The sequence below is a fragment of the Populus alba genome, chromosome 8 (genome assembly GCF_005239225.2).
Source record: "Populus alba chromosome 8, ASM523922v2, whole genome shotgun sequence".
Classification (NCBI taxonomy): domain Eukaryota; kingdom Viridiplantae; phylum Streptophyta; class Magnoliopsida; order Malpighiales; family Salicaceae; genus Populus; species Populus alba.
The window spans coordinates 16,703,617-16,728,073 of record NC_133291.1 but is presented as its reverse complement, the minus strand read 5'-3'; the positions used below and the strand labels follow the sequence as shown (position 1 = coordinate 16,728,073).

Genomic DNA, 24,457 nt, shown 5'->3' with positions numbered 1-24,457 from the left:
GAGAGAGAGAGAGAGAGAGAGAGAGAGAGAGAAGGTGACCCTTCCTCTTCCTCCTTCCTAACGAAGACTTAAACCAAACCAGTAGAGAGTGCCCTTTGAATGTGTGTGTGCGAGAGAGAGACAGTTGAGACCTTGAGTGAAGGTTGGACAACTGTTTAGAGAGAAGGAAAAAAGGGTTGGAACAGGTGGGAAGAAACTGATAAAAGAAAGAGAACTAAGAGAGGAAGAAGAAAGGGGGAGAACTAGGAGAAAGAGAGAAGGAATACTACCAAACTATTCAGACCCACTTAGATTCGAAAGGTAAGGATCATGTAGTCTCATTTCCCCCCTTGTTCTTGAGACCTAAAACCAAAAATGATGAAGAAGTCCCTAAAAAAATTGACATAAGACCCCTATACTAGCTGTGAAAGAAACCAAAATAAACTAAAATGACAATGAAACAGAGATGAAAGGCCAATTTTCAAACATCTAAAAAAGAAAAATGAATAAAATGGAAAGAACAAAACATGGTAGAGGGTCAGCCATAGTTATGGGGTTGGCCAGATTGCATTGAGTAAGAAAATGCATGTGTGTGTGTGCATGTTAAGATCATGTAACTCTACTGGGATTTGATGATAGATATGTGTTGGAATTGAAAATGCATGTGTGTGTTCATGTTAAGATCATGTACCTTTACTGGGATTTGATGATAGATATGTGTTGGATTTGAAAATACATGTGTGTGTTCGTGTTAAGATTATGTAACTCTGTTGGGATTTGATGACAGATTGTGCGCTAGAATTGAAAATATATGTGTGTGTCATGCTAAAATCATGTGACATTGTTGGAACCTAATGACAAATTGCATGCCTGCAGCGAATTAGCATTCGCTGTTTTAAGGGTGTTCTGCAGCAAATTTGTAATTCGTTGTCGAAATTGAGTTCTCTGCGGCGAATTAGCATTCGCTACCGTAAGTGTGTGTTCTGTAGTGAATTTGTGATTTGCTGCCAAAATTGAGTTCTTCATAGTGAATTAGTGTTCGCTGCTGAAAGTGCATGTTCTGCAATGAAATTGTGATTCACTACTGAAATTGAGTTGTCTGTAGCGAATTAGCATTCAATCCGAAAGTGTGTTATTCAACGAACTTGTCATTCTCTATCGAAATTGTGTTGTCTGTAGCGAATCAGCGTTTGCTTCTGAAAGTGTGTTGCTTGCAGCGAATTTGCGATTCGCAGCCACAACTGAGTTGTCTACATCAAATCAGCATTCACTGCCAAAAGCGTGTGTCCTGCAATGAATTTGTGATTCGGTGTCAAAATTGAGTTGTTTGCAATGAATTTGCATTTGCTATTGAAATTGTGTTGTTTGCAGCGAATTTGTGATTCAAATTAAGTTATAAATTGGTCGCAACATGTTTATTTAAGTTTTTTGTATTGCAAAATTAGATGCAATTTTTTAATGTTTTATTTATTTCATTATTATTTTATGATTTATCAAATATGTATTTCAACTATTTTTTTTTAAATATTTCCTCTATAACAACAAAAGAAAATTATACCACTGCACCCTTATTTTATTGGGATAATAAGGGCTTGTTTGGGAATGCAGTTGAAACTATGTTTTCTCAAAATTCAATTTTTTTTTTATAAATTTTTTTTTTTATTTTCAAATCATTTTAACATATTAATCTAAAAAACAAAAATATTTTTTTTAAAATATTTTTTTAATATATTTTTAATTAAAAAATATTTTAAATTATAATTGCTATTAGAATCATAAATAGACCCTAAATAGCTCGTGACTTGAAAACCAAAACCTAAAATTCAAAAATCAGAAAGTTTCGAAAATCCAAAGAATAAGAAAATACCTTAGCATCCTTGATGGCATGTCGGATAGTGAAGATAATATCGACAACATAGCTAGTAGTATTACTTGCACAAGCATGTACGGTGTCAAAAGCACATTGGTGGTGCGAAGGACGACACGTTTGTTAAGGCTGTCCTCCAGTCTTCTACAGTGGCCACGTTTTCTTTGAACAATGGCCCGATGTCCATGCAGAGTTCTTTCATTGAAGGGCTGGAGATTTTTTTTAAAAAAGGTTTCGTGAGTGTTTTTTTTTTAGGAGAAGAGGAGGGGGAGATTAATGTATTAGGTAATAATATATATTATATTTTAAAATTTATATTTAATAGTTAAAAATTTTAGATTATAATATTTTATTTAATATAGTACTAGAGCTTGTTTAATAAATAATCATGCATTCGAATCTCATTATTTTTATTTTATTTGATAAAATTAGTTATAAGATAATCATGATCATAAAAAAACTTTTATTTAAAGATGTATATTAAATAATAATATAAATTGTATCTTAAAACTTTTATCGAAACACCTTATAAATTGTTGTTTAATTTAGGAACCAAAATTTCAGTTACAAGACAAATTTGGTTGTTGTGTAATTGTAGACACAAATGTTGTTAAATAAATTTTATTTACTTAAGTGATTGTATCTTGTTTGATAATAATATAAATCATCTCTTGAAATCTCATCTAACAGTTTAAATTTTTAGATTGAGATAATTATTTGATATAATATCAAAGCATTAATCACCAAACGGTATATATAATAGTGTGAGTTTGTGCAAGTTTGAAGTATAAAGAGTTTTCACCTAAAGAGATATTTTAGAGAATAATAAAAATTATATCTTGAAACCTTATTTAATTGTTTAAATTTTTAGATTGAGATAATTTTTTAACATAATTTTTTATATTTAGTTTCATAATTCATTAGTGTCTAAAAATCATATTTAAGTAAAAGTTTTTAAGTGTCAAATGTGTAAGAATCATTTTTATATTATTTTTTAATGTACTCTATCATATAGAAAAAGCTTTCCAAATTGTAAATTGATACAAACACATCATTTTTTTATGTTTAATTTTTAACTTAATTAAAAAAAATATAAATAATAATATTCAAATTCGTAGTCATTTAGTTTATTAAAACTCTTATATTAAATTACTATTTTATTAATCTAAAATTTTTAAAAACTTGAAGTGACAATCAAATTCAAAGAATAATTATTATATTATTATCTAGTAAATAATGACATAGGATGTACCCAATAAAATTTTTCCCCATTCAATTTTGGTCTTTCTACTTGATTTTTGTCAAATTTTGATTGGAAGCTAAAGATTATATGAGGTGTCCATTCCCATACCTATCTTTAGCATGGACTTAGATACCTTGGGTGGCTTTATTCCTCAATTGTGTGTATGTTTTGCTAACTTCCTTTATCTTTTCAGAACCTCGACTATTATAAATAAATAAAAAATTGAGAATTCTCCTACACAATTCGTCTGTGAAGATCCAGATAAGGCTGAAATCCCCATTGATTCGCAGTCTGTCTAATTGTTGAAGCCCTAAATCACAGCAATGTATATGACATAGTAACTTTTTTTTTCAGTATACAAAGATTGTCACTTCCGTTTAAGTTTCTCAAAGCACTGATTTGTGGTCCAAATTTGTATCTAACAACTTCAGATGAAATTAGCATATAGTGTGTAGACTTCAGACACTTACACACGTAGTTTGTGCTTATTCCAGGGCTTGAGTTTCCATGTTTGACTCTTAGACGAACGTTTGAGTTATTCATGCATATATAATTATCAACCTTCAATTAATAAGTGGAAGACAATATCGGCTCTAGCAAGCTATAGACAAATATCCTTGTTAAGATCATAATTATCGTTAAAAATATTTTAACTCAAGCAATAGATAAATCAACATCTTAACTCAAAAGTTATAAACAAATATCTTTATCAATATTATTATCATTATCATTATTATTAAAATAAAAAAAATTGCAATTCAGAAATTCAAGTTTATTATAGAATAAGAAATTAATATAGGATGTTGTAATCATTACAATTACTCATGTATCTATCAAAATAGAAAAGTAATATAGGATGTTGTAATCATTACAGTTAATGCAGTGTGCTGCTGTCTATATATAAATAGAAAGGTTGGCTAAAGCACAACCCAACACATTCCATTATTCTCAAGTTGGTATCGGAGCTACAAAACCCTAAAATAAATTAAACATACTTTTCTCATAGCCTCCCAGCCTTCTTCAATGGAACAGCCGCCACATACATCTTCAAATTTTGCAGCACCAGCAGTCCAGCTTTCTTCTTCTCCTACAGTGCAGCCCTTTTCTCTTGCAGTGCCTCCTCTACTTTCCTCTACTGCGTCACCGCCTGGATTCTCCTCTACCATGGCTGGTGAACACCTCCTCTTGTAGCCCATGTCTGTTGCCTCTACTGCCTCTACTGTCGTAAGTATTATCTTCCTTTCTAACACTCATCAAGTCATCTCCCTCAAATTAACAAACACCACTTATTTATATTGGCGTATGCAGATGCTGTCTTATCTCCTAGGCCAAGTTGTTTTTGGTTTTGTTGATGGCTCCAACACATGTCCATCAACACATGTTCTTGCCCATGATGGTATCTCTCTTCAGGTAAATCCGCCTTTTCAAACCTGGAAACAACAGGACCAACTCATTCTAATTGCTCTTCTTTCCTCCCTATCTATGGAAGTTTTGTATCTTGTTGTTGATTGTCAAAGTTGTTCAGCTTGGGGCACTCTTGAGCGAGCTCTTGCTTCCACCTCCAACTCTCGTATTATGCAACTTCACGGCTCTCTTCAAGATCTTCGACAGGGTGATGAATCAGTAACTCAATTTATGCAAAAGGCGAAGGCCTTATTTGATGAATTGGCCGCTACTGGTCGGCCAGTTTCGCTTGAAGATTTAAATTTATATGTGTTTCATGGTCTTCGGGGAGAGTTTAAAGACTTAGTTACTAGTCTTATTACCAAGGCTGAACCTTTATCATATGCAAATCTTCACAGCCATCTCCTTACACATGAATTTCTTCACAAATCTTCTGTTGCCATACATGCTCCTCTGCTGCCCACACCCAGCATTCCATCTCCTGCTCTTGTTGCGCAGCACCAGACTTTTGGCAATTCTAGCCGCAGCAAGGGCCACTTCAACGGTGGTTGGCATCCCAACCAGTCTAACAATAGAGGCAACCGATTTGCTGGCTCTAGACCTGATCACCGCAGTTACCAAAACTCATCCTTCAGTGACAATAGGCAGGGCTCTTAGCAGCGAGGTTATGGCCAACAACCTACTGCCAACCTGGTGCAGCGCCATCTCTCCTCAACCGGTTCTGTTGATTGGTTTCCGGATACCGGTGCCAATCAACACGTCATACCTGATCTTGCCACCTTGACCGCTTCAGAACCGTATCTTGGTAATGATAATTTGCATATTGGTGATGGTAAGGGCCTTCCTATATCTCATCTTGGTCATACAAAAATATATACACCACATTGTTCAGAAATTTTGTCTTGATAATAATGTTTATTTTAAATTTCACCCTCGTGTGTTTTATGTCAAGGATTTCAACACCCATGAAGTCCTTCTCTAAGGTTGTCACACGTGTGTGGCGGCGCGACGATCGTCCACCCTCAAGGAAAAATTGGAATATTTATTCCTGGCAAATAGGGAGAGACAAGGAATTCTTGTCTCTATATATGAAAATATGGACTGGGAGTCGCCACCTAGTATTCTGGTTACTAGGAACCTTAACTGGTCTTTAGAGATCGGATACGGAGACTGGTTGCGTAAAGGGAAGATATTAGCACCCCAACTACGCCCTACCTAAGGTAGGCTGCATTGTTTTAATGTCTGATAAAATCTAAGATCGTGTTGTGTTGTTCGAAATACACATTACATGTAATGTCATACCCCAGGTTCTATTGTCCAAAAAATAAAAGAATTAAATATCCGGAATATGCATTACGTGTAATGTCATACCGCGAATACTAAGAGACAAACAAAATAAAATTTTTTTGTTGTTTTTTGAAATTTTGGCCAATATTCTCTTGACTTTAATAAACTGGTTATTAAAGCCAAAATGCATGCTAAAACATTGTTTTTTTAGTGTATGAAAAATACAATATAAGTTTTTAGCTTTGAGACAGTTGGCCGTATGCACAAAAATATTTTTTTTAATTTTTTTGTATTTTTGGAAGTTTGTGACAAAAACCGGGTATTTTAATACTGGATTTATATTTTTACGGTGTAAAATCCAATCACAAAAATGATGACATTTATTCCTGGCAAAATGATGACATTTAGCTTTGAGACACTTGACCATATGCACAAAAATATTTTTTAAATTGTTTTTGTATTTTTGGAAGTTTGTGACAAAAACCGGGTATTTTAATACCAGATTTTTATTTTTATGACAAAAAAATACTACCCGATATTAATAAAAATAACATAAATCAAAAAGTGGGAACATCATAAATATATATTTTAAAAAAAAAAAAAATTGGGTCGGATCAGGCCCAATTGCATGGGCTGGGCCAAACTTGGCCTATTCACATGGGCTGGCTGACGTCCCAGCCCAGGCCCAAATGGGCTGGTACTGTGCACACAGTAACCAGTGAATTAATTAGCCAGTTACTGTGCACATGCACAGTAACCGGGTAATTAATTCATGGCTTGCAGAACGTCCACAGTGCACGTTCTGAATGCAAGAAGATGAACAGTAAAACGAGATAAGGGGTAGAGGGCTTACCTGTGGTGGCTGTCGTCGATGGCGGAGCTGCTGGTGGCGACATGAAGCGGCGCTGACAGTGGGGTGGCCGGCGGTGGCTCTGCGTTTTCCTTCTCCCTCTCCTCTGTTTTCTTCGTTCTCCTCTACTGCTGCTTCTTCTTCTTCTTCTATGCTCTCCCTTCTCTCTCCTTTCCTTTCCTCTTCTCTCTCTTTCTCTCGGTCTCCTCCCTCTTCTCTCCTCTCTCTCGGGTTTTTTTTTTCTTCAGCAGCCCTCCCCTGTATTTATAGGAAAATAGGGGAGGGCGAACGTGTTGGGGCGGCTACTGTTGGCCGCCCCCTCCACTACCTGCAACGGATAACAACGCCAGGCAAGTGGGTGTCCATGGTGGGCGTCTTTTTGCGCAATAAACGGGAAAGAAAGTAGGCGAAAAGAGAAGAGAAAAAAAATGATTCTTCTCCCCTGTTCTCTGCATGTCCAAGGGAAGAAGACGATGGTGCCATTTCCAAACGACACCGTTTTGTGTTTTTTTTATAATATATTTTTTGAATTTTTTTATTTTTATTATTTTTTATGTGGGGACCCAAAAATGGGTTACAACAGTTGCCCCCCTCTTTACAATGCTTACGGAGCAAAAATTTGTGCAAAGTAAGTGTTGTAAAGATAAAATAACATTGGTCTTCCGAAACTGATCGTCTTAAAATTTGATTGACCTAAAACTTCAACCGGACCCAAAGTCCTGTGTGTGGTTGGGCTAAACTGAGATTCCTTTTGCCAATCCCCTTTAACCCGAAACTTAAATATTATGTGTGTGTGGTTAGGATAGACTGAGATTCCTTTCGGCAATCCCCTCTAACTAGAACCAAAATCCTGTGTGTGGTTGGGATAGACTGAGATTCCTTTCGGCAATCCCCTTTAACCAGAAACTTAAATATTATGTGTGTGTGGTTAGGATAGGCTGAGATTCCTTTCGGCAATCCCCTCTAACCAGAACCAAAATCCTGTGTATGGTTGGGATAGACTGAGATTGCTTTCGGCAATCCCCTCTAACCAGAACCAAAATCCTCTGTGTGGTTGGGATAGACTGAGATTCCTTTCGGCAATCCCCTCTAACCAGAACCAAAATCTTGTGTGGTTGGGATAGACTGAGATTCCTTTCGGCAGTCCCCTCTAACCAGAACCAAAATCTTGTGTGGTTGGGATAGACTGAGATTCCTTTCGGCAATCCTCTCTAACCAGAACCAAAATCTTATGTGGTTGGGATAGACTGAGATTCCTTTCGGCAGCCCTCTAACCAGAACAAAAATCTTGTGTGGTTGGGATAGACTGAGATTCCTTTCGGCAATCCTCTCTAACCAGAACCAAAATCTTGTGTGGTTGGGATAGACTGAGATTCCTTTTTGGTAATCCCCTCTAACCAGAACCAAAATCCTGTGTGGTTGGGATAGACTGAGATTCCTTTCGGCAATGCCCTCTAACCAGAACCAAAATCCTGTGTGTGGTTGGGATAGACTGAGATTCCTTTCGGCAATCCCCTCTAACTAGAACCAAAATCTTGTGTGGTTGGGATAGACTGAGATTCCTTTCGGCAATCCCCTCTAACCAGAACCAAAATCCTGTGTGTGGTTGGGATAGACTGAGATTGCTTTCGGCAATCCCCTCTAACCAGAACCAAAATCCTGTATGGTTGGGATAGACTGAGATTCCTTTCGGCAATCCCCTCTAACCAGAACCAAAATCCTGTGTGTGTAGCTCGGTCAACCTAAAATCCCATATGGAGATTCCCTTTAACCAAAGCTACATGAGATCCCATCTGGCAACCTCATTTAACCAAAACAAAAGAAAATATGACAAAAAAACGGTCTCATTGTAATGGGTGACCTACCCAGATGAAAAAAGGAAGAGTGGTCGTGTTGTAATGGGTGACATACCCACATGGAGGAATGGTCTCCTTGTAATGGGTGGCCTACCAAAAAAAAAGACATAAAGAAGTGGATGGCGAGGGCTCAAAGGCGCACTCGAAAAGAGGTAGGGTTAGAAAACGCACTACCAAAGGATGAGGGCTCAAAGGCGCACTCAAAAAGAGGTAGGGTTAGAAAACGCACTACCAAAGGGATGAGGGCTCAAAGGCGCACTCAAAATGGAGGTGAGGGCTCAAAGACGCACTTAAAAGGAGGTAGGGTTAGAAAATGCACTACCAAAGGGATGAGGGCTCAAAGGCGCACTCAAAATGGAGGTGAGGGCTCAAAGGCGCACTCAAAAGGAGGTAGGGTTAGAAAACGCACTACCAAAGGGATGAGGGCTCAAAGGCGCACTCAAAATGGAGGTGAGGGCTCAAAGACGCACTCAAAAGGAGGTAGGGTTAGAAAATGCACTACCAAAGGGATGAGGGCTCAAAGGCGCACTCAAAATGGAGGTGAGGGCTCAAAGGCGCACTCAAAAGGAGGTAGGGTTAGAAAACGCACTACCAAAGGGATGAGAGCTCAAAGGCGCACTCAAAAGGAGGTAAGGTTAGAAAACACACTACCTAAGGGATGAGGGCTCAAAGGCGCACTCAAAATGGAGCTGAGGGCTCAAAGGCGCACTCAAAAGGAGGTAGGGTTATAAAACGCACTACCTAAGGGATGATGTTGAAACACTGATCTGTGAATGTTGTAAGAAAATGCATTATGATTGATATGCATGTATACTTACCTGAGAAATATAGGCCCCCATTTCTTCATGGTGTCTTTTTTTCTCTCAAAAGTTGTAGTGTTGGTAGTAAACTTCGATGGCTTTTTCACTTCTGCTTACTTGGGTTACATATTGTGATCTTGACCTCTGGAAAGGGTTTGATGTCATCATACATCTTTGTCCTTCACCCTTTATCTCAAGAGTTACCAATTTTGCCCGACATTTTCCTTAGAACAGGAATCATGGAGCCAGCCCTACCATGTGTTTTTGATTCCCCCCAGCTTGATCATGCCCCCCAAGTGTTCAACTTGGGTTTAGTTTGGGGTGAGGATATGTGAAAGTAAGTTTGGGTTTTTTGTACAATGAAATGTTTTCATGCAAAATTTTTGGAACTTCAAAGTTATTCCAATCACACAAATGATTTTGATATTGGTTCAAAATAAACTTGTTCTCAAAAATTCAAGTGATTCCTATGGACAGGTTTCTTGACGTGATGAAAGCTTTTTGCTTTTGGTTTAAAGATGAAGTGACATCTGGTTGGTCACAAAAGGTTTAAATTTCAATTTGAGGGTTATTGAGAACCGAAATGATTCAAAGCATTTATTTTATTTGCATAAATAATGATTTGACTCGCACGAGAAAGCACTGCATACCGATTCAGATTGCTTGCCTTTGATCAAAAAGGGCTTTATCAGGTATGTAATGTAGGCTTTGGCTATTAGTTACGAAGAAAATGGATATGTTGCAGGCTCAAAAGGTGTTTAAGGGATTTCAAGACTAAGGATCACTTGTGCTTGTTTCATGACCTTTTGTCTTTTGGATTTGTTTTTTTTTCAAAATGAGTTGTCCTGCCCCCCAGTGTCAGGTTTGGGCTTTTCTCTTTGTTTTCTTCGCTTTTGTTTCGTTGAGCACAATCATATTAGTTGTTTTTATGAGAAGCTCAAATCTTTTAGATCCTTTAGATCTTCTTCTTTTCTTTTCTTACATGATCAATTCCAGCACCCATCTTTACTGCTTTGTCTGGATGGTAAAAATAACCAACTCTCTTATTTTGCCCCCCAGTGTGGGGTGTGATCCTAGTCAAGGTTATTTAAAAAAAAAACATTACTAGGCTCAAAATGGGACTGCAAAAAACATTTTTTAGCCTTGTGAAAGGATTATCAAAGATGGCCTTTCCTCATCTCAAACTCATGCATTGAGGATCGATAGGTGTTGCTTTCATGCGCGTATGCAAAGTGATTTATTCAGTCAAATAAAACTCAGCTTTTGAGTCATCTCATAGTGTTGTTTGTCTTTGTTGTCTTTTTTCTTTCAAGTTTTCTAGGTATATGTGTACCTATTTAAGGAATCACTTGAATTTTCAAAATGCATTTGTTTTGGACAAATATAAACATGATTTTTTTTTTTTGTACTCACTTTGGAGGTCCTAAAAAATATCCTTGAAAACATATGAGATAATGTATGGGTTTGTAAGAAAGGAACACCAAAGGATTCTTCATGTTTTAGTTTTGTGAGCAAAGTTGTGCTCCAAATGTTATTTACATGTAATAACAACAAAGAAGAGTGTGATGTGAACACAAGAAAACACATGATCTTTCACAAGAAAAGCTCATTAACAGAGAAAGTCTTGTTCAAAAGCATTAACAAAAGGCAATAACAAGGCAGGCTTTGGTGAATCTGTTCATAGGCTAACCTCCTCTCAAAAGCTCTGCGTAGAGGACTCAAAGACAATGCAAAACAATACCACAATCAAAATTTGAGTTCTACAAAATTCAAGCTATCATACTGGACCATTGATGCTTTCCAATTCCCCAAACATTCCATCCTAATATGCTTCAACATGATTAGGCAGCGGGTTCGTATTCACATTGGGGGCGTCTTCCAATTCTATCCAACTAGCCTTGATTAATTGCAGAAGCTTTCTCTTGAAGGCGTTGCAGGTATAGATGCTATGCCCAGTAATACCGGCATGGTATTCACAATTGAGTTCTGGCTTGTACCAATTAGGATAAGGTGGCTGCAGAGGTGTTAGAGGTTCTGGAGCTATTTGCCCGATGCTCAATAGCTTTTGATACATCTCATTCAGGGGTAATGGTAGTGGAGGTAGTTGTTCTTGAACTCTTTGGAAATTTCCAATTTGGCTTTTGGCTTGAAAGTTTTGGGGTTCAGGTTTTTTGATGTTGGCAATTTGGGATGGAGTATGGTAATTTTAGGATGTATTTGTTTTACCCTTGTAGCCATCTTCAACATGGTGAACATCTTTTCTTTCGACGCCTCTTTTCTCGGTTGGAGCAGCAATTCTACCACTCTTGACACCTTGCTCTATGCGTTCACACACTATCACAACATCAGTGAATTGTTGGGCTGAACTACCTATCATATGTTCGTAATATGATGCTTTGAGTGTATTGGCAAATAAAGAGACCATCTCTTTGTCCAGAAGTGGGGGATGTACGTGAGCATCTAATTCTCACCATCTTTGAGCATATTCAATTATGCTTTCTTTATCCTTTTTCTCTATATTGGACAAACTGGTTCTGTCAGGCGCAACGTCCATGTTGTATTTGTATTGCTTGACGAAAGCATCCACAAGATCTTTCCAGTTGCGAATTTTTGTGTTTTCCAATCTCATGTACCAACTCAAAGTTGCCCCACTTAAACTGTCTTGGAAAAAGTGCATTAGTAGTTTTTCATCATGTACTACCTCAGCCATTTTATTGCAGTAGGACTTGAGATGGGTCATGGGGCATTGTGTTCCACTGTATTTGATGAATTCAGGAACATGAAATTTCTTTGGGATAACCACATTTGGGACCAAACACATCTCTGCTGCCCGTACCGGGTCATATAAGTCTATCCCTTCAATGGCTTTGAGTCTGGCTTCCAACGCCTCTATCTTAGCTTGATCAATGCTATCAGATGACTTAGCCTTGTGGGACTCATTAGCAGATGCCTTCACGACTATTGGGGATGGTGCAGGTGTCGTTGACTGCACAAATGTTGGATTTTGCTGAGGTTCTTGACCATGTTCACTCATTCTTTCCTCAGGCTGAACTGTAGTAGGAGCCGGATCAAAGGTGATCGGTCGATTAGAAGGACCTTCATCAGAGGTATTTCTTAGTGTTTGCTTGAGTAAGCTAGTGAGGTGAGCCACACTTATTTTCAGAGACTCCAACTCGTCGTGCAAATAGGCCTCACGTTGAGCACGCTCTTCATCTTCCATGTTTCTTGCTCGAAGTCGGGTGTTGTAGACTTTTTGGGGACCTATATTTCAATCTGACATGTATGCATGTTAAATGTATGAACATGTAATTTATATGACGAACTTGCCCTTCAAGGGGTGACATGATTTTTTTTATTTATTATTATTTTTGTATGACATATTCTGTAAAGAAAGATAGCGCATACAAACTAAAGACAGGGTCTATTCATGAATAGGTTTTCTACCTGGTCTCAAAAGGGTCTAATATCTGCCCAGTGACATCCTTCGTAAAGGCAGTATGGGGGCGTTGCAAAGAACAGTTAAGGCACGTATGCCCACCATTACCAAGCAGGCTCTCAGATATGAGTTGGGTGTTTCACGCATTTGAACCTGACCAATAGTCATAGGGCAGATCGTTAATTCCCCACTTAACTTAGGAGCTTGTGTGTGCTTGAAAAATATAAAGCATGTGATACATGAGGCAGTTCTATACAATGCATGAACACATATGTACAAAATTAAAGCGCGTGAGAAATAAATAAAGGGAATGCATATTTAAAAATAAACACGCAAACCACAACAAAAAACACAATAAATCAGACAAAAACAAAGCTTAGTCCACAAGATCCCCAGTGGAGTCGCCATTCTGTCGCACGTGTGCGGCGGCGCGGCGATCGTCCACCCTCAAGGAAAAATCGGAATATTTATTCCTGGCAAATAGGGAGAGACAAGGAATTCTTGTCTCTATATGTGAAAATATGGACTGGGAGTCGCCACCTAGTATTCTGGTTACTAGGAACCTTAACTGGTCTTTAGAGATCGAATACGGAGACTGGTTGCGTAAAGGGAAGGTATTAGCACCCCAACTACGCCCTACCTAAGGTAGGCTGCATTGTTTTAATGTCTGATAAAATCTAAGATCGTGTTGTGTTGTTCGAAATACACATTACATGTAATGTCATACCCCAGGTTCTATTGTCCAAAAAATAAAAGAATTAAATATCTGGAATATGCATTACGTGTAATGTCATACCGCGGATACTAAGAGAAAAACAAAATAAAATTTTTTTGTTGTTTTTTTTAAATTTTTGCCAATATTCTCTTGACTTTAATAAACTGGTTATTAAAGCCAAAATGCATGCTAAAACATTGTTTTTTTAGTGTATGAAAAATACAATATAAGTTTTTAGCTTTAAGACACTTGGCCGTATGCACAAAAACATTTTTTTAAAATTTTTTGTATTTTTGGAAGTTTGTGACAAAAACCGGGTATTTTAATACTGGATTTATATTTTTACGGTGTAAAATCCAATCACAAAAATGATGACATTTATTCCTGGCAAAATGATGACATTTAGCTTTGAGACACTTGGTCGTATGCACAAAAACATTTTTTAAATTTTTTTTGTATTTTGGAAGTTTGTGACAAAAAACCAGGTATTTTTAATACCAGATTTTTTATTTTTACGACAAAAAATACTACCCGATATTAATAAAAATAACATAAATCAAAAGTGGGAACATCATAAATATATTTTAAAAAAAAAAATTGGGCCGGATCAGGCCCAATTGCATGGGCTGGGCCAAACTTGGCCTATTCACATGGGCTGGCTGACGTCCCAGCCCAGGCCCAAATGGGCTGGTACTGTGCACACAGTAACCAGTGAATTAATTAGCCAGTTACTGTGCACATGCACAGTAACCGGGTAATTAATTCATGGCTTGCAGAACGTGCACAGTGCACGTTCTGCATGCTAAAAGATGAACAGTAAAACGAGATAAGGGGTAGAGGGCTTACCTGTGGTGGCTGTCGTTGATGGCGGAGCTGCTGGTGGCGACAGGAAGCGGCGCTGACAGTGGGGTGGCCGGCGGTGGCTCTGCGTTTTCCTTCTCCCTCTCCTCTGTTTTCTTCGTTCTCCTCTGCTGCTGCTTCTTCTATGCTCTCCCTTCTCTCTCCTTTCCTTTCCTCTTCTCTCTCTTTCTCTCGGTCTCCTCCCTCTTCTCTCCTCTCTCTCGGGTTTTTTTTTTCTTTAGCAGCCCTCCCCTGTATTTATAGGAAAACAGGGGAGGGCGAACGTGTTGGGGCGGCTACTGTTGGCCGCCCCCTCCACTACCTGCAACGGATAACAACGCCAGGCAAGTGTGTGTCTATGGTGGGCATCTTTTTGCGCAATAAACGGGAAAGAAAGTAGGCGAAAAGAGAAGAGAAAAAAAATGATTCTTCTCCCCTGTTCTCTGCATGTCCAGGGGAAGAAGACGATGGTGTCATTTCCAAACGGCACCGTTTTGTGTTTTTTTTTTTATAATATATTTTTTGAATTTTTTTATTTTTATTATTTTTTATGTGGGGACCCAAAAATGGGTTACAACAAAGGTCAGAGTAAAGATGGTCTCTATGCCCTGACCAAGTCTTCCGTCACGTTGGTTCCTCAAGCCTATTGGTCTCCCTACACTTCTGCCTCTGTCGATTTATGGCATCGTCGACTAGGTCATCCTATTTCATGTATTTTTCAATTGTTAATCTCAAAAAATAAGATCTTTTATAACAATAAATGTCTTAATTTCCAATGTCAAAGTTGTCCTTTAGAAAAATCATCGTGTTTGTCTTTAGGACCTACGGGTCACAAAACTTCTGCTCCACTTGAATTAATTTTTAGTGATGTATGGGGACCTGTTCCTCCTTTTTCTTCAGATGGCTATCATTATTTTGTTATCTTTGTTGATGCTTATACTAAATATATATGGTATTATCCTCTCATTTTTTGCGTACCTTTGGGTGTCTCTTTTTTTTCTTTTTTGCGTCCATATAATAATCATAAATTAGATTTTCGTTCCTCTCCATGTGTGTTTTTTTGGATATAGTTCCTCGCATCTTTGTTATCGATGTCTTGACATTGCATCTCACCGTATTTATATTTCCGTCATGTCTGCTTCCATGAATATGTGTTTCCATTTGATAATTCTAAATAGATTGCAAAGGTCTCCACCACAACCCCCACCCCACCCGTTACTGTCACCCTCCTAAATTTTGACTAAACCACCCACCGCCACCCACTTTCACCAGCCACCTAAACAACCCTCAACACTCTGCTCTGCCACTCCAAATAGCCACCCGACCACAGCCTCCACCCATCCCTTGGCCATCATCCCATGCTTGTTTATCTAACCCTTATGATGCAGGTTCAGATGGTCAATTGTTCTCCTTTCCTCATGGTATTGGGGTACTTTCTAGTCCTTCCTTTGCTTCGCCCTCTCTGGCCAGCACTTCTGCAGCTTCAGTCTCTGCTTCTAGCCCCTCCTCTACTGACAGTCCTATGCTTGAGGCTGCTTCTTTATCATCCTCTCCTGCTGATCTGCAACTTATGGTTGATTTATCTTCTTATTAGCTGCCATAGGTCTCCTCACTACAACCGTCTTCCTCTGTGTCTCCACCAGCACACAGCAGACATCCTATGACTCTTAGACTGCGGTAGCTGAAGACAGCTAATCTGGTTGCTTCCGCTGCCGCTACTTCTACCTCCACACAGGTATTGTATTCTCCCTCTTCTGAGCATTTTGCATTCTCTGATGTTGACCGGTATGCAGTTTGGCATAATGCTATGTGTGATGAGATCGCCACTTTACACGAAAATCACACTTGGTCTTTGGTTCCATTTTATCCTTCGATGAACATTGTTGGTAGTAGATTGATATATCAGATCAAACATTGTGTTGATGGTAGTATTGAGCGCTATAAAGCACGCCTTGTTGCTAGAGGTTTTACCCAGCAGGAAGGTATTGATTATTCTGAAACCTTCAGTCCAGTTATTAAACAGGCCACTATCCGATTGGTTTTCTCTATCACGGTTTCACGAAATTTGAAGATTCATCAGCTTGATATTCATAATGCCTTCCTCAATGGTGTTTTTTATTGAAGAGGTCTACATGAAACAACCTCTAGGTTTTGTTGACTCTTCTCATCCATCTCATGTGTGCAGATTGCACAAATCATTGTATGGTTTGAAACAGGCACCGAGAGCATGTTGCTCTCCATCGGTTTCTAAGCTTCCAAGGTTGACACCTCCCTATTTATCTTATCTGATGGTACTAATATATTTTATCTCCTGGTGTATGTTGATGATATTCTGCTCATGGGTAGCAACTCTACTATGCTCCATCACCTTATACAGTTACTCAGCTTTGAGTTAAAGCTTCGTGACTTAGGTGTTATTCACTACTTTTTGGGTATTGAAGTTCAATCTACCGATATGGGTTTAATGCTGCGTCAACATAAATATATTCTTGATATCCTCATCAGAGCTGGTATGACTTCCTGCAAACCAGTTGATACTCTAGTCTCCCCTTCAAAAGTCATTTTATTACCGAATCATTCATTCTCTGATCCTACATGATTTCGTCAAATCGTGGGTGCTCTTCAATATCTTACCTTCACTTGTCCAAATATATGCTTTGCTGTTAACAGAGTCTGTTAGTTTATGCATGCTCCTATAGATTCTCATTGGGCCGCTGTGAAACGTATTTTACGCTACTTAAAGGTACGACATCTTATGGTTTCCATATCACTCGAGGCTCCTCTTTTGCTCTACATGGCTTTACAGATGCAGATTGGGCTGGTAGTATTGATGATCGCAAGTCTACGGGCGGCTATCTTGTCTTTTTTGATCAGATGCCGATTTCGTGAAAATCCAGCAAGCAACGCACTGTTGCTCGCTCCTCTACTGAGGCTGAGTATAAAGCCCTTGCTAATGGTACAACTGAAGTCATTTGGCTTCAATACTTGTTAAAAGATTTGCAGGTTCCCTCAGTCTCTGCTCCTACCATTTGGTTTGATAATCTTGATGCTACCTATCTCTCAGTAAATCCTATCTTCCATACTCGTACTAAGCATGTTGAAGTGGATTATCACTTTGTCCGTGACCATGTTGCCAAGAAAGAAATTCAGATTCATTTTGTTCCCTCTCGAGATCAACTTGCCGATGTCTTCACTGAACCGTTTCCTGTTGCATCCTTTACTACTTTTCAGTTCAAGCTTCGGGTTGATCCCCCACCCTCAGCTTGAGGGGGCATATTATAGAATAGGAAATTAATAAAGGATGTTGTAATCATTACAGTTACTTATGTATCTATCAGAATAGGAAAGTAATAGAGGATGTAATCATTACAGTTACTGTAGTGTTCTGCTACCTCTATATAAATAGGAAGGTTGGTTAAGGCACAATCCAACATATTCCATTATTCTCAACTAAGTTATTATTAGATGAAGTTCAAACTATTTTATATTAATTTCTAATCACATCCTCTCAGAGAAAAACATTTGCTTCCTAAATTTTCATTAATATCTTATACTTAATTCATTTTATTAATTGGAAAGAGTCGTGATTAATTAATTATTAAAATTATGATATAATACAAAAGAACTATTTTAATTAAAAGTTCTAGATTATTAAATAAAGTTTTGAAAATAATTGAATGTTAATTTTTATCAAACATGGATATGGATGAAGCTAAATCAATTCAAAAAAAAAAAAAATCATCATGATGAAGCAAAACTAGCTCTCAAAGATTCCCCATGCATGCACGAGTTAAATATCACGAGGACATAGTATAATTAACGAGGCCGGTGATGCCATCACTATGTTAAAAGTAATCAATCATACACAGAAATTCTCTAAGAATAATTAAGATGATTTTCATTAGAAGAACCGACACCTGAAATAACTCCTAAAGTGAAGAATGAATCATATATTTTATCCTTTTAGTTGTGATATTTTGTTCGATAATCAAAGTGATGAGAGAATTTTTTTTTTTTCTTTTTGATAATGGGTGGAGAAGGCATGCACTCTTTTCGTATCTACTAAAGATAGGCTGCTAGGTCATGCAGTAAAGGCAAAGGGTATAAAATATGTTCCTCTCCCTTTCACTTTATCTGTATATATATATCTTTTGTACAGGATGGAATATATAAGAGAATCAAGCAATTTGTACACAGGGACCTGTACCTCACCAACACAAAAACCTAATATGTGAATGTGATGCCACGATCCGTCCTCGCCTGCATATATTTTGCTTTCTACTTTATCTTCGGTGCATAAAGTTGACATTCTTTTTCCACTCGCCACCAACACTCAGGGTTTTATCCTTTCCTTCTCTCTCTCACGTTTGCTGTATATGCTGGCGGCCAAGTGTATGTACGTATGCAATAATGCATGTGCATAAATATGCATCATCTTGTGTATAATGATCAATCTTCCATTTCTTCTAAATAAATTAGTAAAACTTTGTTTAATCGAGATGGATCAATCCTGTGTTTTACCTGAATAATTTATAATCTTTGGGTTGGATTGAAAAAATATATTGTTTATATATATTCTACAAAGAGATCAGAGAACCCATAGAAGTTTCACTTCTTTCTATTTTGTAGTTGATAGGAGATAACATCATTTGAATGTTATCGAGCTAAAATCTTGTGGTTATGATTTTTTGAAGTTCATCGAACAGCTCAAGATGGACGGGCTGTAGATCTCCACTGAGAGACGAATCTAGGGGTGGCCAAGGGTGGGCTGATGCCCTCAAGTTTGAAAAGTTATTTAAAATCACCATTGAAACTATACAATTTTGAGGGTATTATATATTATGAAATGGCCCTCCCAACAGTAAGACTATAAACTTTGGCCTCTTCAATTTATAAACATTTTGGATTCGTCCCTCCTCCTACTCCTGATCAGTGGTAAAAGAATTAATATAAAGATAGTATATGAGGCTATGAGCCATGCATGCGTGCATATGCAGGGCTAAGAAGTACAGGTTACTGGCCAGCTAATTTTCTGTCTAAGTAACCCTACAATCTGAAGGCATTTTTGGATCTGGCCCTTGGCTACTGAATTGAGCCGGTTATGGAGGATATGTATATAACTTTATTATATTTTAATCACAAAAAAAAAAAAAAACACTCTTAGGTTATGATGACCTGGCAACGCCTTTGGCTTGAAAATTTAGTGTCAGTCATGAAGAATATATATCTTATCTTATAGTCAAGTAGTTGATTACACATGGTATTATTATATTAATAAATTTAGAATAAAGATAAAATTCATGGGACAAAAATATCTTCCAAATAAAATTAGAAAGTTATTATAATTATGAGATTATCATTACATCAAAGCATTGTTTCTAAAATGTTCCTAGTCGATGCTCTCTTAAATACTTGACATTTATTAGAGCTATAAAGACATGTACATATTATTAGAACTATTATGTAAATATTGTTTGTTATAAGACATATACACTGAACTGACCCGCATAAGAATTTCATATGGAAAGATCACATAGGTCTATGGAAAAACTTAAGTGATGGTTGTATTAGTGATATTTAAACTTGAGATTACTAAGTCATCTTATATAGAGAATGTTTTGCTTTGATTATATTATATGTTATCTTAATTGAGGTAATGAAATGACAAATATTTGGTATAAAATGAACTATAAGAAAGTACTTGAATGATCAAGAGAGAATTTATCATCCTATGAGAATTAAAGAAAATGTTCATTCTATTCTCAAATAGTATTAACATCTGAGAAATCCTTGGCTAATATGGAATGAAATTTAAAAATAATTTCAAATCTTATTCAAACAATTAATGATTGTTATGTAGAGAAAAAAAACATGATTTAATATAGCAGACATACTCTATGTTTTAATATTAAATCAAAACATTATTAATGAAAGAATATTAATTACATTTAGAAATCAACCACTAAAAGATTAAGTCAAACTACCAATGACTTTTTTAATATTTTAAAGATCATAACATGTTGCTAGACGATGTGCCTGATCTTCACTAAACAATTTAATTAAACTCAAGTGTTTTTTATAAATGCACATCTCTCTCTCTCTCTGTAAATAACTACACTACTGAAGAAAATAATTCAAATGAAAAAAAATTATAAAAAGAAATAAAAAAGAAAGGATGGTGTTGGGGACCTCTCGGCATTAGTCTTATCTTTTCGTGAACAGTCACTGTAATTGGCAAAAAAAACTATGTGCCCGAAAGCGAGGGGAGGCTCAGCTCATTAGCACCCAGAAAAGAAAGAAAAGGATTTCTTGCATGTCTAGAAGTTTCCGTCAAGCTAGAAATTGTGGTTGATGCATGTTCTCCTATTATTCTTGATAAATTTTCATTGCACAGCCATCCAAATTTAGTTTATTAATTAGGGATTGCGAGCATTAAATGGAGAAGTGATGAGCAAAGATCATGAAAGTTGTTCTACCTACTTATAAGCTAGAGCACAAATCTATTTATGACAGATAAAATCATGAACAATATATTACAAGGACCAAAAAAGTAATTATATGCTAGTTCTAGCTTTCTAATTCAGCATGGTTGAGTTGAAAAACCCACCAAACAAAAACAAAATTATTTTGTTTCATTTGTGACAATAAAAAGAAAAAAAGTGAAAGTTTGATTGAAATTTTTTATAACATCCTTGGTACCCCTTTTTTTTTCCCATGTATGCAGAGCATTTGATAGAATATGTTTTATGATCCTATTTATTAACCCGGTGCATGTATTGTATTTTGCGCTGTGACACTCTAAATATATAATTAATGTAAAATTTTCTACAAGGAAGATAGAATTAATGTCACTAATTATGCAAATGGGACTTGATTCTTGCTAAATTTGTTTGAACTTTCGAGAGTAAGCATATGCTGGTTCCTTCTCTAACCTTCTTCTGCATCACTTACCTATCCATTCTTGATGAATTGGATGCGAATCTTAACACAATCAGAGAAAGGTCCCAAATGGATAAATCCAACTTCTTTCTACAACTCAGCACATATGCCTCCATGCAAAGGAAATTGATCAAAATGCACTTTAATACATAGATCATCAAACTTTGGATAGAAGATACAGAACAATTTGCATGTGTAAGATTACATGTTGTCATTATTTTGATAATGTGAAACAGCCGTACAAAGGACACGTCTCTATTTTCCGTATGAAAGATTCTTCATCTATATCTTGCAATTACTTTCCTTGTGGTGTCACACTTCTATTTGTGTCATGTATCAATCGATCAGTGATTTTAGAAACCGTCCGAAATATCTAGCAGAACATTCTTCTTTTGCTTCGCAATCAAATCTTTTTCTCTTTGCTACCATTGCCAATCCACCCAAAACCTTCAAATTTAACCCTATATAAACGAGTCTCATGATATCAAGCACCTCATAAAAAATAAAAAAAAACTTAACTGCCCATTACAATATTCCTTACTAGCTAGCTACATCATTTGTTTATCTCCTGCTCGATCGGTTTTGAGACTACTAGCGAGCTTGTAATTAAACTAACTCGCTAAGTGATCATTGGCATTAGTTTCTTGCTCGTTGATTTGGAAATGGAGAGGGTGACAAATTTGGCATCCGAGAGACCAGTTGTGATCTTCAGCAAGAGCACTTGCTGTATGTGCCACACCATCAAGACTCTCTTCAATGAGTTTGGGGTGAGCGTGGCTGTCCATGAGCTTGATGAGATGCCTAGAGGAAGGGAAATTGAGCAAGCACTCTCAAGGTTTGGATGCCCAACATTGCCGGCCGTGTTCATTGGAGGTGAACTTGTGGGTGGAGCCAATGAGGTGATGAGCCTTCACCTTAATCGTTCCTTAATCCCAATGCTTAAACGTGCTGGCGCGTTATGGGTTTGATCCATCGATGAGCTAACTTAGCTACGCATCAGGCACTAACCAAATAAATTATGAAACATGTTCTGGTTACTCATAACATACATGTATGCTCATGCATATATCTATATATCTATATATAAAATAGCTTGCAATAATGTTATAAATCATACTATAGGTGTCGGATGTGTAATTAAGTATATTGAGTATTAGCTACTATATGTAGTTTGTGCTGAGAGCTGGTTTACGTACTTCTACTCCTTTTTGTAATGCAATGCTACTATTATATATGTGCTTTTTGGCTAATAAAATCGCAGTTTGCATAAATTTAAAGATATGAATGCCTTTTGTTCTAAATTTTTTTTCTTCTTTTTTGATGAATGTGATCAACATTATTAATAAAAAATATTTAAATGAGGCCTTGGCCATATGTATAAGACCAATACGGCCAGAGGAAGAAGAACAAACATCAAGGAACTGATACTAAAATTAATTTCCAGCACCAGAAACCAAGACATTCAAATGCCAGCAAAAGAACTAGATATTGATCCTGTTAATTTACCTACGCTAAATATTGCATGAATTAATCTTAATGCAATTAATGATGGAGTAATTAATGAGAACCATTCCGTCGCTAATATCCTGGATTCTTATCTTGAGTGGGTGAAATGACCTAGCAAACTAGTTTTTTTTTAGCTAGACCATGAGTGCTTCATCGTTATAAAGCTAAGAGTCTAATATAGAAATAATGGGCCTTAAAATTTTAAAAAAAGTTCAAATCAAGCCTCTAACATTTCATGAATAAAAAAATATAGTTGGAATGACCAAATATCGCAATAAATCAAATCAGAATCGAAGTCTAAGTTGTAGTAAAGTCTAAATTACAATAGAGTTGTGAAAACATTATAATTAATTTTCAACATAAATTGTGAGGGATTTAACCAACCTTAATGACTAGATAAAGAAAAAGAAATTAAGAAACATTAAGGGCTCATAATTCTGAGAAGAATCCTAACGAATGACAGTAGTTGAAGGAGAGAATAAAGGAAGCAAATCATAGTAGAAACAAGGCCTCTTCTTCTTCTCTGCAACATTCTTTTTTCTTTGTTTTTGTTAATGTTTTAAGTATTTATTAGATTAATTAAAGACAAATTTCAAACTTGGGAAAGTAAATCGGTTTTATTCGAGGAATTAAAAAAATAAGGACTGGATCAGACAACATCATAATAATGTCTGTTACTTTGCATTGTAAAACAACCCCATAGAATTTAATTAGCATGGTACTATTCATGGTCATTTTGAGCACAACTATCCCGTATGGTTTCTTTCCTTTTTCTCTACACAACCCTCACCATCTGATTTCTTTTCTTTTCTCTACAACTTCCTACTAGTTTCCATGATTCTCTCGTTTGATTTTGGAGTTGCAAATCATGTTTTTGTGCAACTTTAATTCATAGGAGACAACAGCTTTTGACAACTACAAAATGACATGAAGAGAGGAACCTCACCTTAATTTTTTTTTTAGAAAACTACATGCTTTTCTAAAAAATGGTCTCAATATCGAGTGATTAGACCCTCTTAAAATTCTTAGAAAAGTTCACGCTATTCTAACAAAACAGTCTCAATATCAGGTGACCGGCCCCTCTTAAAATTCTTAGAAAACTCCATGCTTTTCTAAAAAATGGTATCAATATCATGTGACAGGCCCATCTTAAAATTCTTAGAAAACTCTACGCTTTTCTAAGAAACGGTTTCAATATTATGGGACCGACCCCTTTTAAAATTCTTAGAAAACTCCACGCTTTTCTAAGAAATGGTTTCAATATCGGATGACCTGCCCACCTTAAAATTCTTAGAAAACTTCACACTTTTCTAAGGAATGGTCTCAATATCGGTTGACCTGCCCACCTTAAAATTCTTAGAAAACTTCACACTTTTCTAAGGAATGGTCTCAATATCGGTTGACCTGCCCACCTTAAATTCTTTCAGAAAACTCCACGTTTTTCCAAGAAATGATGTCAATTTGAGAAACGGTCTCAATATTGGGTGACTTGCCCATCTTAAACTTCAAAAGAAAACATCTTATCTCGAGGAAATGAAGCAGTGGTAGTTCACAATTCCTATCCTTTTTCATTGTTCCATTGACTTGAGATTTTATACCTTAGCGGTTTCCCAAAAACTTGGAGCTATTTTGGCTTTCGTCACACATTCTCCCGTCAGGTTAATGTTATGACAATATAGTATGCATGCTTTTTTTTGTTACCTATTTTTTTAAAAAAAACATAGATCCCCTTTTT

General features: G+C 36.8%; 1 protein-coding gene across 1 annotated transcript; it reads left to right on the top strand.

Annotated features, from left to right (window-relative positions):
• Positions 1-21,589: 21,589 nt before the first annotated feature.
• LOC118039467 (monothiol glutaredoxin-S2) lies at positions 21,590-22,488 on the top strand. The gene has a single exon (XM_035046176.2). It carries the CDS (start codon positions 21,879-21,881, stop codon positions 22,182-22,184), a length of 306 nt encoding a protein of 101 aa, XP_034902067.1. The 5' UTR covers positions 21,590-21,878; the 3' UTR covers positions 22,185-22,488.
• The last annotated feature ends 1,969 nt before the right edge of the window (positions 22,489-24,457 follow it).

Coding starts and splice junctions, on each gene's coding strand:
- LOC118039467 (XM_035046176.2), top strand. CDS start 21,879: ATGGAGAGGGTGACAAATTTGGCATCCGAGAGACCAGTTGTGATCTTC.